Here is a 15551-nt window from a genome sequence, read left to right on the forward strand (position 1 = left end):
AAAGCCTGTTTCTCCAAAACCTTGCCAACATTTAAGAGATCAGTTCCTTTAATATTTACCATTCTGATGGGTGAAATGGCTTTTTAAATTTTATTTACTCAACCAATACTTATAACACTTTCTGTGTTTGTTATCATTCTAAGCACTTTAAAATTTTTAAATATTGCCGAAACCGGTTTGGCTCAGTGGATAGAGCGTCGGCCTGCGGACTGAAAGGTCCCAGGTTCGATTCCGGTCAAGGGCATGTACCTTGGTTGCGGGCACATCCCCAGTAGGGGGTGTGCAGGAGGCAGCTGGTCGATGTTTCTCTCTCATCGATGTTTCTAACTCTCTATCCCTCTCCCTTCCTCTCTGTAAAAAGTCAATAAAATATATTAAAAAAAAATTTTTTTAAATATTTACTATTAAATCTTTATAATAATTCTATATGGTAAATATTGTTATACCACTTTTATAAATGAGAAAATGGAGATATGAGAAGTTAAATGATTTTCCTAGAGTTATAGAGATAGAAAGCCTTCCAGCCACAATTCAAACTCAGACTCAGATTCTTGGGCCCAAGAATCAATCAGTGTTCTTAATTACTGTGCTGGGCTGTCTTAATTACAACTGGCCAATTCCTAGTGATGTTGAACATTGTATGTATTTATTGGCCAGTTGTCTTTATTGTGAATTCTATCAATTATCCTTAGCCATTTTTACTTGAGTTGATTATCATTTTCTTGTTACTTTGAAGTACTTATTTACATATTTTTATCTATTTGTTAGGTTCCATAAGTATTTATATCTTAACAATGTAGTGGCCGAAACCGGTTTGGCTCAGTGGATAGAGCATCGGCCTGCGGACTCAAGGGTCCCAGGTTCGATTCCGGTCAAGGGCATGTACCCGGGTTGCCGGCACATCCCCAGTGGGAGATGTGCAGGAGGCAGTTGATTGATGTTTCTCTCTCATCGATGTTTCTAACTCTCTATCTCTCTCCCTTCCTCTCTGTAAAAAATCAATAAAATATGTTAAAAAAAAAAAAAAAACAATGTAGTGTCCTTTGCACACTGCATAGTTTATCAAACTTTAAAGTCAGATTGGAAACCACCATCCTCATTTCCTGGCATTTAATTTTTTCCCTCTGTTCTTCAAAACCACCAAGTCTGAACCTTGACACTTGGCAAAAACACACTGTTAAGTTTAAAACTAAAAAGGTAATTCGAGCTCGCTGGACAGGACTGTGTCTCCTGTGAAACATGTAGCGAAAAATCCCTCTTAGGAGCATTCCTAAACGCTCCCGCCGGCCCCTGAAACTGGACCTGTGGTATCAGTTTTTTACCTGCTTTAAGATCGGTTGACAGGATCAGCGATCTCTTGTCTCTACGAGAATGACTGAAGCAATACTTTGGAAATGGGATACAAGACACCATACCTCCCCTTGCAACAGTCAAATAGCGTGCAATGCTTGTTTTAAATCTGATTTGTTGGTTGAGAGCAATTTTACAACGGAGAAAAGAAAAAAATTTAAAGGAACATAAAAGTATTTTTGTTGGAGGGCAAGGATTGTGTCTGTGTTTGTTTACTATTGTATCAATGGCAACTATTTTAATGACTAGTTCATAGTAGATGCTCAATAAAACCGTGTTGAATGAATGAAAGAAAAATGGTGAATTATACCCAAAGGAAATCCATACCCTGAGTATCAGTAAAACAAAAAATTCCTCTGGCCAGAAGGTGGGGCCCAGTGCGGAGCATAATGTAGGTGTGGCCACCGTAGACTTCCAAATTTCCACTTGGCCTTTGCTACCTGATTGCTGCCCCTTGAAGCTACTGTCTGTGTTCAGCGGCTGAGTCCAAGGGGGATAATCAGGGCGGAATCTCCATTTTCTGATCACTTTTCAACTGGTCTTAACTGAGTGCACTGTTCTCTCCTCGCCCCCAAATGCTCTGCTACTTTGGCCACCAATACCGCAGTTCACCATCAGCTGTGGGAGCTCTCCAATGAGCACTTAAGCGGACTACACTTAGAAATGATCTGGCCCGGCCATAGTGGCTCAGTGGTTGAGTGTCGACCTATGAACTAGGGCAGTGATGGCGAACCTTTTGGGCTCAGCGTGTCAGCATTTTGAAAAACCCTAACTTAACTCTGGTGCCGTGTCACATAGAGGAACTTTTTGATATTTGCAACCACAGTAAAACAAAGATTTATATTTTTGATATTTATTTTATATATTTAAATGCCATTTAACAAAGAAAAATCAACCAAAAAAATGAGTTTGCGTGTCACCTCTGACATGCGTGTCATAGGTTCGCCATCACTGAACTAGGAGGTCACGGCTCGATTTCCAGTCAGGGCACATGCCCGAGTTGCGGGATAGATCCCCAGTGTGGGATGTGTAAGGAGGCAGTCAATCAATGATTCTCCCTCATCATTGATGTTTCTATCACTCTCTCCCTCTCCTTTCTTCTCTGAAATCATTAAAAAGTATGTATTTTTAAAAATTATCTGTTTCTTTCTGAAATTCAAATTGAACTGGGCATCTTGTATTTTTATTTGCTAGATCTGGAGATCCTATTGCGAGCCACCATCTTAGTGCCTCTCATCATAGACGCTAGTTTTCTACCCTAATTGGGACCAGGAATTAGTCTTGCAGTTGGAGTTTGGTCGTCCGGTGCTGAGCCAAAGGAGCAGCCAGCCCTGGACATTGACTTCGCGCTGAGCTGCCTCAGGGTAGCCTCCGAGGCCTTTCAGAAAAGAGAAGCCACCCTGGCCCGTGTAGCTCAGTGGATACAGCGTCAGCCTGTGGGCTCAAGGGTCCTGGGTTCGATTCCAGTCAAGGGCACATGCCAGGGTTGAGGGCTTGATCCTCAGGAGGGGGCATGCAGGAGGCCACTGATCGATGATTCTCTCTCACCATTGATGTTTCTCTCTCTCTCTCCCTCTCCTTCCTCTCTGACATCAATAAGAAAAAGAAAAGAGAAGCCACCTGACACCTGGAGAAAAGGCAGACAAGCCAGAGCTTCCGGGCTGACTGATGGAGGGTGGCCTGTCCCTTCATAGAAAGTACACAGTCTGTGCTGTGCTGGTTTCCTTTGTGCGTCACCCAGAAAGAGGCGGAGAAAGACAAGGACGGTGTTGCGAACGCCGTCGCAGAGCTGTGGGGACAAAATGCATGGCACTGCTCGGTGAGTGTCCCTGAGTCACGACTTTCTTCTCAACACTCTGACACCAAGCAATCAGGACCGACGCTGAGCTCCGTGAAGAGCAGACATGAATAAAATTCCAGGGAGAAATTCCGTATGAGAATATTGCACGGGAAGTCATGTAGTGGCTAAGAGTATGAGCTCAGGAATCAGGCATCCTGGGTTCCTGTCCAGGATCTATCTCATCTGGCTTCCTGGTTTGGGGCCAGTTACTTAAGCTCCCTGAGTTTCGGTTTCCTCATCTGTAAAGTAAGGGTGAGACTCAGCCTCAAAGGGCGTCATGAGGATTAAATGAGAAACTGCTTGTAAAGCACATTCAGTCTACATTGGCCACGAATAGCCTAGACGCCATCCTCAAAGTTAACAAAGGTGACCAATACAGGAGAGCAAAGTCGGAAGTATTTCCGGGTCAAGAGGTTTGGGGTATCAGCGTTCTGTATGGTGCAGGTAATAGTAAGCCCAGCTCAGACTGCATTAAACAGCAAAGGAGACTTCTTGGCTTCTGCCACTGGAATGTCCAGAAATGGGGCAGCTTCAGGAATGATGGGCATCATGGCACCACTACGCATGGACGCTCTTCTTTGCCCCTCACTCTGCCACCGCAGTAGCAGCTTTATCCCCAGACCAGCTTGCCTCCTGGTGATGGGCTGGCTGTCAGCCACACTGGAAGTTCATTTTTCCACATTCACTTAGAATGAGGGGAGATGGGGGAGGGTACCCTGGCATTCCCAGTAGGCACACTGAGACTCACCCTGGCCGGCTTGAGTCATAGCTTCACCCCTGAACCAGTGATGGGGCCAGGAAAATGGAGTGTGCCATTCGGCGAGTTAAAGGCGCCCCCCACCCTGAAGCTGCGGGAAGACCAGTTTCTCCCAAATCACATAAGCTACTGGGGGAGAGGCAGAGTCCAGATGGAGACCTGGGTAATTCCAGAAAGGGGTGTGGATGCTGGGTAGGCCCTCGCTAAGTTGTAATATTTGGAGTTATGGGAGGGCTGTGTCAGAAATGTCCCTCAAAATGGAGATTAAGCTCAGCATGAATGAAGGTGCAGGTGAAAACGCGGGATGCTTGTGGTAGATGTCCTTCGTCCCCCAGACTGAAAGGCAAATCTATTAATAAAACTCCTTCCTGGCCGGTCTCCTGGTGTAGCTCAAGGAAATGTATATTCAGAGGAAGGAGGAGGGAATTTTAGCCCCAAGGCTGCAGTGGCGCAGTTCTGCAAGGTCACCCGGAGCCGATGCAAATCCTCAGGAAGAGCAAGAAGGTGTAAGCAGAGAGGCAGCGGCTGTCCAACATCACGGGGCCAGCAGGAAAAGAGGAGCTGGCCAAGAAGGCCAAGTGAGGATGGTGAGCTAAGGAGAGAACGCCGCCATGGAAGCCAAACAGGTCCTCTCTCCGGGGAGGCCCAACCAGGGGAGCCATAGGGAGCGGCCTGGAGCGAGTGTCCCACACAATCCATGCACTGCCCCTGGGGAGGTGAGGAGCCCCATCCTGGCTCAGTAATGACAATGGACTAGCCCACCCGCTTCTGGTGGCCTCTCTGAACCAGCCGGTCATCAGGGATACTCCTCTTCAGAACCCACTACAGCCAAAACCGGTTTGGCTCAGTGGATAGAGCGTCGGCCTGCGGACTGAAGGGTCCCAGGTTCGATTCCGGTCAAGGGCATGTACCTGGGTTGCGGGCACATCCCCAGTAGGAGATGTGCAGGAGGCAGCTGATCGATGTTTCTCTCTCATCGATGTTTCTTACTCTATCTCTCTCCCTTCCTCTCTGTAAAAAATCAATAAAAATATATTTAAAAAAAAAAAAAAAAGAACCCACTACAGATGGCGCGAAGCTGCCACAGGTAGCCCTCCCCCCTGACCCAGGAAAGCCACCCAACCCACACCAGACTGTGATGTAGGTGATCAATGGAACTTGGAGGCCATTTGTTACAGCAGCTAGCATTAGTCACCCTGACTAATACACCATCAGAGTTTGGTGAAAGCCATAGCATGGCTCCATCCCAATCATCAAGCCTGCCCTGAAAGATGCCATGATGTCATTGGTCACCTTCAGCTGGTCATGACATAGGGACAGACAGTCATCTGGACCTGCCCCTCCAGCCCCCCAGCAGGTGGTCACCTACTCCCTGCCTTTGGAGCTTAAGGACACAATACAGATCTAGGCGGAGGCTTTGGGCAGACGCGCCTGAGGAGGCTGCAGGGCAGTAACGCCCAGTTGGGATCATCCTCGGTCCAGAGCGGCTGGATGTGTCAGGGTGGACTTGGCATGGAGAGAGGAAGACGCCAGCCAATTCAAAGCTGATGTCCGGGTTTTCCCCATCAATCCTGGTCCGCCCTCATCTGGTCTCCGTGGCCATGCCACTGACCCAGCTCTACACACGTCCTGAAGGAAGTCTGTCAGCCACATGCAGAGGCAATTTCTCTACGGCAGCGCCTTCGTTTCTCGGGCTGTCCTAACAAAATGCCACAGACTGGTATTAGCATAAATGTATTCTCTCGCGGCTCTGGAGGCTGGAAGTCTGGGATCAAGGTGTCAGCAGGGTTGGTTTCTCCTGAGGCGTCTCTCTCTCTCTCTCTCTCTCTCTCTCTCTCTCTCTCTCTCGCTTGCAGATGGCCACCTTCTCTGTGTCTTCACACGCCTTTCCTCTGTGTATGCGCATCCTGGTGTCTCTTTGTGTCCAAGTTTTCTCATCTTGTAAGAATACCAGTCATGACCTAGACAGTTTGGCTCACTGGATAGAGCGTCGGCCTGGGGACTGGAGGGTCCCAGGTTTGATTCCGGTCAAGGGCATGTACCTTGGTTACGGGCACATCCCCAGTAGGAGGTATGCAGGAGGCAGCTGATCGATGTTTCTAACACTCCAACCCTCTCCCTTCCTCGCTGTAAAAAATCAATAAAATATATATATATTTTTTTTTAAAAAAGAATACCAGTCATGTTGGATCAGGGCACCCTAACAACCTCATTTTAACTTAACCACTTCTTTAAAGGTCTTATCTAAAAAAAAAAGTCACGTTTTGAGGTGCTGGGAGTTAGGAATTCAACATATGAATCCACAGGAAAACAACTGGCCCTGTAACAAGCAGGACCCACTTTATGTTCAGTCATATTTCTGTGAATTATTTAAGGGCAGAAGATCCCTTCATGGAAGAGTCAGATCAACCCCAACACACTCTTGACTGGCTGCCATGGTTGGGCTGGATGTGTTCCAGGGTTTTCTAGAAATAAATGCACTAGGAGAAAATCTACACAACCTTGGGTTTGGTGATGAGTTTCCAGATACAACACCCAGAGCATAATCCCCCCAAATTTAATAAACTGGACTTTATTAAAATCAAAGGCTTTGCTTTGTGAATAACACCGCTAAGAGACACAAATACAAGTTACCCACTGGGAGAAAGTATTTGTAAAGCATAGATAAAGAACTTGTATTCAAAGTATACAAAAAAATTGCTAAAACCCAACAACTAAAGAGGGGGGTGGAAAAATGGGGGACATCTGTAATGCTGTCAACAATAAAATAAAATTAAAAAATCTCAACAGCTACAAAAAATATGTCTAATGGTCAAAATATCTGACACCTCTCCAAAGAAGATAGACAGATGGCAGATTCGCAGATGAAAAGGTGCTCAGCATCATTTAACATTAGAAAAGAGCAAATTAAAATATGAACTACCTACATTCGGGCTAAGACCTGTGTAACCTTTAGAACACCAACTGCCTGCAAGGAGGGGGCGGGACAGCAGCTCCATTCACTGCTGGTGGGAGTGCAAACGACATGGACACATTGGGGACAGCGGGACAGAGCTCCACTTTGTCTCACCACATAAGACAACAATCATACTCCTAGACCAGAGGTTCTCAGCCTGTGGGCTGCGACCCCTTTGGCGGTCGAACGACCCTTTCACAGGGGTCGCCTAAGACCATCCTGCATATCAGATATTTACATGACGATTCATAATAGTAGCAACATGACAGTTATGAAGTAGCAACGAAAATAATTTTATGGTTGGGTCACAACCTGAGGAACTGTATTTAAAGGGACAGAAGGTTGAGAACCACTGTCCTAGACCTTTACCCACCTGATTGAGAGTTATGGCCACACAAGAACTTGGACATGAATCTTTACATTAGGTTTATTCGTAATCCCCCCAAACTGGAAGCAACCAAGATGTCCTTCAATAGATGAATGGATAAAGACATTGTGACACAGACAGTAGGATGATATACAGAAATAAAAAATAAATGAGCTAAAGATACACAAAAACATGGGTGAATCTTAAATGCATAATTGCTCAGTGATTCCATTTATGTGACAATTCAGAAAAGGCAACTACAGGGACAGTAAAGGGACCAGTGGTTGCCAGAGGACTGGGGAAGCAGAGGTTGAATAGATAAAGCAGGGGGGTGTTTAGGGGGAGTGAAACTCTCCCATAAGATAAAGTAATGGTGGACACGTGACATGTCGCATTTGTCAAAATCCACAGAAAGTTATGACACAGCACTAGCCAGTTTGGCGCAGTGGATAAAGTGTTGGCCTGTGGACTGAAGGGTCTCATCTTCAATTCCGGTCAAGGGCACTTGCCTGGGTTGCAGACTCGATCCCATAGGGGGTATGCAGGAGGCAACCGATCCATGATTCTCCCTCATCATCGATGTTTCTATCTCTCTCCCTCTCCCTTCCTCTCTGAAATCAATAAAAATATATTGTATGCAAATTTTAAAAATCATATTGAGAGTAGACAGTCATCCCAGTGCTGCAGGAACGGCTGTAATTTGTGATGGCTACTACAGAAGAAAAGCATGGGGCTCTTAGGGTGTGAAAAGGAGTCTGGTTTCATTCATTCATTCATTCATTCATTCATTCAAATGCTTAGTGAGTAACTGTGTGCTGAGCACTGTTGGAGGCACTTGGTTATTGGCACAACCAAGAAAGGAATGTTTGCCCTAGCTGGTTTGGCTCAGTGGATAGAGTGTTGGCCTGCGGACCAAAGGGTAACAGGTTCTATTCCAGTCAAGGGCACATGCCCGGGGTTGCATGCTGGGTCCCCAGTAGGGGGCGCACAGGAGGCAGCCAATCAATGATTCGCTCTCATCATTGATGTTTCTAGCTCTCTCTTCCTCTCTGAAATCAATAAAAAAGTCTTTTTTTAAAAAAAGAAAGTAATGTTTAAGCTGAAGCCTATTGGTGTGGTATTTATGTTTTATTTTTTGTTTGTTTGTTTGTTAATCCTCACCTGAGGATATTTTTCCATTGATTTTTAGAGAGAGTGGAAGGGAGGGGAGATAGAGAGAGAGAAACATGGATGTGAAAGAGACACATCGATTGCTTGCCTCCTGCACAAGCCCTGACCAGGGCCCTGGCCAGGGAGAAGCCTGCAACTGAGGTATGTGCTCTTGACCAGAATGGAACCTGGGACCCCAAGTCCACAGGCTAACGCTCTATCCACTGAGCCAAACCTGCTAGGGCTCTTTTCTTTTTAATATGAGGGTATACTGTAAGCTCTCCAGCAGAATCTCTAATGTACGTGAGACTAGAGGACACATATGGACACATCACACACACACACACACACACACACACGTACACACACACGTACACACACACACACACATACACACACACATACACACACGTACACACACACACGTACACACACACACACACACACGCTCACGCACGCTCACCCCTCTGGGTAAAGTGAACTCTGGGAAGCAGCCAGCTCAATCATGCTGACCTACTAAGAATATCTTCTGGTCTATCTCATCCCATCCCCCACATCCTAAGAAGAGGGTTTAAAAATAAACTGTTATTTTAGAATAGTTTAAATCTGCAGAAAAGCCATGACGAGAGGGCAGTTCCCTTTCACCCTGCACCCAATGTCTTCCCGGGGCACATCTGTCATCCAAGGAATGAATGTTGACCCATTATTATTATGAGCTGACTCAGATTTCCTTGTATTTTTACTCAATGAATGTTCTTTCTCTGTCCCAGGATCCCCCATCGCATTTGGTCATTAGGTCTCTCTCTCTCTCTCTCTCTTTGTTAACCCTCACCCGAGGATATTTTTCCATTAATTTTTAGAGAGAGTAGAAGGGAGGGGGAGAGACACACAGAGAGAAACATCGATGTGTCAATTAACTGGCTCCCGCCCCTGTCCCGACCAGGGCCTGGGATCAAGCCTGCAACCAAAGCATGTGCCCTTGACTGGAATCGAACTCGGGACCCTTCAGTCCGCGGGGCTGACGCTCTATCTGAGCCAAACCGGCTAGGGCTCCTTAGGCTCCTTTAACCTCTGACCCTTTCTCAGACTTCCCTTGTTTTGGATGACCTTAAGTTTTGAAGAGCTGGGTATTTTCAGGGTACCCCTCACTGTGGGCTTACTTCATGGGGTCCTCAGAGTTAGACTGGTTATGGGCTTTTGGGAGGAAAACCACAGAAGCACGGTGGCATTCTATTGCATCAAACAAAGGGTGTATGCCGCCACCCTGATTCATCCTGACGTTGACCTTGACCACCGACTGGGGTCATGTTTATCAGGTTTGTCCACTGTAACCGTACTCCCTCCCCCACCCCTTCACTGTCCCCCTCGGCAGGAAGTCCCATGTGCATCCCACACTTATGGGTGGGGTCATGCTCCAGCTCCCGTAGCTATGTAAATTATTTGGAATTCTTCTGCATGGAGATGTGTCTCCTCTCCTCATTTATTTAATCAATTGTCTATGTCAGGATGGACGGGTGGAGACTTACTTTATACTTTGGGTTATAATCCGACACTATGGTATTTTGTTGCCCTGCTTGTTGCAGCATTGGCCTTTGGGAGCCTTTTCGGTTGGCTCCTGTGCCCCTTTGACAGTGTGTGTGTGTGTGTGTGTGTGTGTGTGTGTGGCACTTCCCTACTCTCTGGCCTTAGAAGATGCTTCAGGCTCATGTTGTATGTTTCCTGCTCAAGCCCTGGAATCCATCATTTCTCCAGCTCTCCTTGGGAAGCGATGTGGAAACCAAGCTGTGGCACTGGATGGCTCATTGCTGCTGGGTGTCCTTGCGTCGAGACCCTGGCTGCTGACAGAGCAAGCAAACGTGCGATCAGATACTGACCTGTGGACGTGCACGTCTCTGTAAATAGTTCTCCATGCGCCCATCTGCAGGTGTAGGAAGCCAACCCAGGACCACAGGGATCATTCGCGCCTCCCTGCTCTGCGTGGCGGTAACCTCCCACCCCAACAGAGAGAACACGGCTCCCCGATCCACTTACCTAGTTGTCCAACTCCAGGATGCACGCCTGGTGTGATTCCAGAATTGTCAACCTGTATCCCACCGGAAGCAGCTGTGCCCACTGGAGTGCACTATTTGGCCTTTAGTTTTTCAGGCTCCATTTCCAAAATTACTTAAATCAGCATCTTTTCTTCCATCTGGACCTTTTTTTCCTGGCCTGGTTCTCCCGTTCCCTGCCAAGAAAACCTGGCCTGTGGGGCTCCGGGGGTGTTTTCTGGGGGACGGAATCCCGAGGCCCTATTGAACCTCAACAGTGCCCTGGGCTTGGGGACAACCCTCACCCCAAAACAACCCCGTTGAATTCTCTCGATCCGCCCGCCAAGCTCTGTGAATCAGGGCCCAGCTCCAGTCAGTCTCCATTCCTGCCCCAGGGACCCCTGCTCACCCCCAGGACCAGGCAGCAGGGGCTGGCCACTCTGGGCCCTGGCCAAGCTGTCCAGCCTCCTGCTGGTCCACCTGGTAACTGGGGCCTTCTCAGGTTACTCAGAGGATCACTTTGCCTTAGAAACTCCAGCTGTCCCCCTGGGCGCATCGGTAACTGATGCCAAGGCCCCAGCAGCGGAGGGCCAGCAGCAAGCGAGTGTCACCGGCTGTTCCGCAAGCACCGTGCTCTGTCCCTGCAGCCCTGCTGTCACCAGTAAGGAAGGTGAGCAAACCTGGGGGGGGGGGGCACTCAATAGTCTGGGATGGGGAGCCCTGGGATGCCTCCCTCCCGAGCCCCCAAACAGCCCAGTCAGCCCTGCCAGAAGCCTGGACGCACACAGGGCCACCAGAAACCCCCTGTGCTGTCTCTCCCTCTGCAGTCGCACGGCCACCGCTGCCATGCCGGCCACCAACCAGGGCTGGCCCGAGGACTTCGGCTTCCGGCTGGGCGGCTCCGGCCCCTGCTTCGTCCTGGAGGTGGCCGAAGGGAGCAGCGCGCACGCCGGGGGGCTGCGGCCCGGGGACCAGATCCTGGAGGTGGAGGGGCTGGCGGTGGGCGGCCTGAGCCGCGAGCGCCTCGTGCGCCTGGCCCGGCGCTGCCCGCGCGTGCCGCCCAGCCTCGGCGTGCTCCCCGGCCCCGACGGCGGCCCCGGCGCGGGAGGCGGCTCCGCGCCCGCGTCCACGGCCCTGCGGCCTCCGCGCCCCGGCCGCGGCCTCTCCCTGGGCCGTGAGCTGCTGCGCCTGGCGGGTCGCAAGCGCCCCGACGCCGTGCACCGGGAACGCAGGCGCAAGGCCCAGGAGTTCAGCCGCAAGGTAGGGTGGGCGGGGTTTGGCTCGTGTGGGCGGGGCACGGCGGGGCCTAGCGGGGCCTGGAGGGCGTGGCTCCCATAACCTGGAGCTGAGGACTGTTCCAGGGACAGACCCATGAGAAATAAGATGACGCTCCGGCCGAACTGGTTGGGCTCAGTGGATAGAGCGTCGGCCTGCGGACTCAGGGGTCCCGGGTTCAATTCCAGTCAAGGGCATGTACCTTGGTTGCTGGCACATCCCCACTGGGGGACGTGCAGGAGGCAGCTGATCGATGTTTCTGGCTCTCTATCCCTCTCCCTTCTTCTCTGTAAGAAATCAATAAAATATACTTTTTTAAAAAAATGACGCTCCAGCATCTAGGTGTGCACCTAATGTACCTGTGCTCGTGTGACTTGTGCAGGTTGCGTTTCTCTTTTCCTGAGGTACACAGGGGATGCAGGAACACAGTGAAATGTATTAAGTGAACAGCTCGATGCATTGTATATGTGAACACGCCTTTGTAACCACTTTACCCTGACCGAAATACAGACGAGTAGAGTACAAACAACAGAATGTAGAATATAGAATGATTCCCTCACCCAGAAGGTTCCTATGCACCCCTTCCTCGTCTCTCCGCCCTGTGGAGAAGTAGCTGCTACTCTGACTTCATCGTCATAGATGATTTTGCATCTGTGAACGTCATATAAATGGAATTACTCAATACTCACTCTGTGGTACCGGGCTCCCTGTGTCCATCATTATATCTGTGACTTTCGCCCATGTGTGCATAGAAGTTAATCATCCTTTTATTGCCTCTCTGACTAACGTAGTGTCGTAGTCCACTCGGGCTGCTGTAACAAAATACCAACGACCAGGCGGCTTACACACAACGGGAATTTATTTCTCACAGTTCTGAGGACGGCAGTCTGAGGTCAGGGTGCCTGCATGGTGTGGCGAGGTCCCTCTTCTGAGCTGCGGACTTCACATGTGTCCTCGCATGATGGAGGGTGCTCAGGTGCTCTCTGGGGTCTCTTTTATAAGGGCACATTGCTCTGGCTGGTTTGGCTCAGTGGCTAGAGCATCGGCCTGCAGATTGAAGGGTCCCAGGTTTGATCCTGGTCAAGAGCATGTGCCGGAGTTGCGGGCTCAATCCCCAGTAGGGGCGTGCAGGAGGCAGCCAATCAATGATTCTCTCTCAATAAACTGATGTTTATTCTCTCTCTCCCTCTCCCTTCCTTTCTGAAATCAACAAAAATATATTTTTAAAAAATAAGGCCAGACCTGAGCCCAGAGGGTCGGAGGGAGACCGCATGGCAGACAGCCGCGTCTCTTGGGACAGACACAGACCCTGACCAGGGTAAGGAGTTCCGCGGGTTTGCTGGCGCCAGGAGATTTGAGATTTGGATTTTGTGATTGCGGAGAACTGAGACTAAAGGGGGCATCCTGAGGAACTGATCAGACCGTGCAGTGCCCATAAGAGAGGAGCGTTTCCCAGACCATGCAGTGCTGGTAAGAGGAGCGTTTCCCAGACCGCAGATCCAAGCAACAGCAGCCCCCTGATCACCGCAGCCTCCTGATCACCACAGCCTCCTGATCACCACACCCTCTGTCTGTGGAACAGCAACTGTACGTGAAGCCTCCCCCCACCAGCCAGAAGAGCCAACACAGCTGTGAACAACACCCACCAGAGGAGCTGCTGCCAACTGGAAAGCAGCTGCTACCGCAACCGTCTGAGCAGCAACCACAACCCAAGGAGCCCCTGCCACCCAGGGAGCAGCCACTGAACACTTCAACATCTACATATGTCAGCGAGATCAAACATGGGTAGGCAAAGAAACCCCCAAAGGAAAGAAAAGGAGGACTCGCCAGAAAAGCAGCTAAGTGAGACAGAGATATGCAACATGACGGAAAAAGAATTCAGAATAAGGTTCCTAGAGTACATGCACCACATGTTCAAGAAGCAAGAAGAAACAGATGAAAAACTCAACTACTTATGCAAGAAGCTAGAAGAAACAGATGAAAAAATCAACAACTTAAGTAAGTCCCAAGAAGAAATGAAGAGTGACATAGCTTCAATAAAAAACTCCATTGAAAGTATCAACAGTAGACTGGGAGAAGCGGAGGACCGAATTAGTGAATTAGAAGACAAGGAAGCAAAACACACTCAAACTGTACGGCAAATGGAGAAAAAAATTAAAAGACAGGAGGAGAGCCTAAGGGAGCTTTGGGACAACATGAAACGAAACAACATACGAATAATAGGGGTGCCAGAACAACAGAAAGATGAACATGGATTAGAAAACCTATTCGAAGAAATAATATCAGAAAACTTCCCTGAGGTGGAGAAGAAAAAAGTCACACAAGCCCAGAGAGTCCCAAACAAGGTGAACCCGAAAAGACCCACACCAAGACACATCATAATTACCATGGCAAATGTTCAGGATAAAGAGAGAATCTTACAGGCTGCAAGAGAGAGACGGAAAGTAACATACAAGGGATCTCCCATTAGATTATCAAATGATTTCTCAACAGAAACACATCAGGCCAGAAAAGAATGGACGGAAATCTACAAAGTGATGCAAAGCAAAGGACTGAATCCAAGAATACTCTATCCAGCAAGGCTATCATTCAAAATTGAAGGGGAAATAAGAAGCTTCACAGACAAAAAAGGGCTAAGGGAGTTTATCACCACCAAGCCAGCCATGCAAGAAATGCTAAAGGGACTGGTGTAAAAAGAAGAAATATCAAGCTCAGAAAGAAAACAGCCACACACACACACACAAAAAGAAATGGCTACAAACAAATACCTTTCAATAATAACTTTAAATGTAAATGGACTAAATGCTCCAACCAAAAGACATCGAGTGGCTGAATGGATAAAAAAACATGACCCATACATCTGCTGTCTACAAGAGACCCACCTCATTAGAAGGGACTCACACAGACTGAAAGTGAAGGGATGGAAAAATATCTTTCACGCAAATGGAAAGGAAAAGAAAGCTGGGGTAGCAATACTTATATCTGACAAAGTACATCTCAAAGTGAAGGCCATAACCAGAGATAAGGAAGGCCACTTCATAATACTAAAGGGATCAATACAACAAGAAGATATAACCCTGGTAAACATATATGCACCCAATGCAGGAGCACCCACATACATAAGAAAACTTCTGGAAGATATCAGGGGAGAGATCGACAACAATACAATCATAGTAGGGGACTTTAATACACCACTGACATCACTGGATAAATCCGCTAGACAAAAACTCAGCAAAGAAACAGCAATCCTAAATGACTCACTAGATCAGATGGACTTAATTGACATCTTCAGAACACTTCACCCCACAGCTGCGGAATATACATTCCTCTCAGGTGCTCATGGGACATATTCAAAAATAGACCACATATTGGGTCACAAGCAAAGTCTCCACAAATTCAAGAAGATTGAAATCATAAAAAGCTTCTTCGCAGACCACGATGGCATAATGTTAGAAATAAACTACAATAAAAACAACCCAAAATACTCAAACACTTGGAAGCTGAATAGCATGTTATTAAATATTGATTGGGTTACCGATGACATCAAAGAAGAAATTAAAAACATCCTGGACACTAATGACAATGAAAACACAACAATCCAAAACCTCTGGGACACAATGAAAGCAGTCCTGAGAGGGAAGTTTATAGCTCTACAGGCCTATCTCAAAAAACAAGAAAAAATGGTAGTCAATCATCTAACTCTACAACTCAAAGAATTAGAAAGAGAGCAACAAGAAAACCCCAGAGTGAGCAGAAGGAAGGAGATAATAAAGATTAGAGCAGAAATCAATGAAATAGAGACCAAAAAAACAATACAGAAAATCAATGAA

At 47.9% G+C, this 15551-nt stretch overlaps 1 protein-coding gene across 1 annotated transcript in view; it reads left to right on the plus strand.

Moving 5' to 3' along the window:
• The first annotated feature begins 11292 nt into the window (after positions 1 to 11292).
• GRID2IP (Grid2 interacting protein) overlaps positions 11293 to 15551 on the plus strand; it is a 37039-nt gene continuing 32780 nt past the window's right edge. Inside the window, 1 exon segment of the mRNA XM_070417061.1 lies at positions 11293 to 11706. Within this exon segment, the coding sequence (XP_070273162.1) occupies positions 11293 to 11706 (414 nt within the window).

This window comes from Myotis yumanensis, unplaced genomic scaffold (genome assembly GCF_028538775.1).
Source record: "Myotis yumanensis isolate MYYU_CA2020_CCGP unplaced genomic scaffold, mMyoYum1.0.hap1 SCAF_5, whole genome shotgun sequence".
Lineage (NCBI taxonomy): Eukaryota > Metazoa > Chordata > Mammalia > Chiroptera > Vespertilionidae > Myotis > Myotis yumanensis.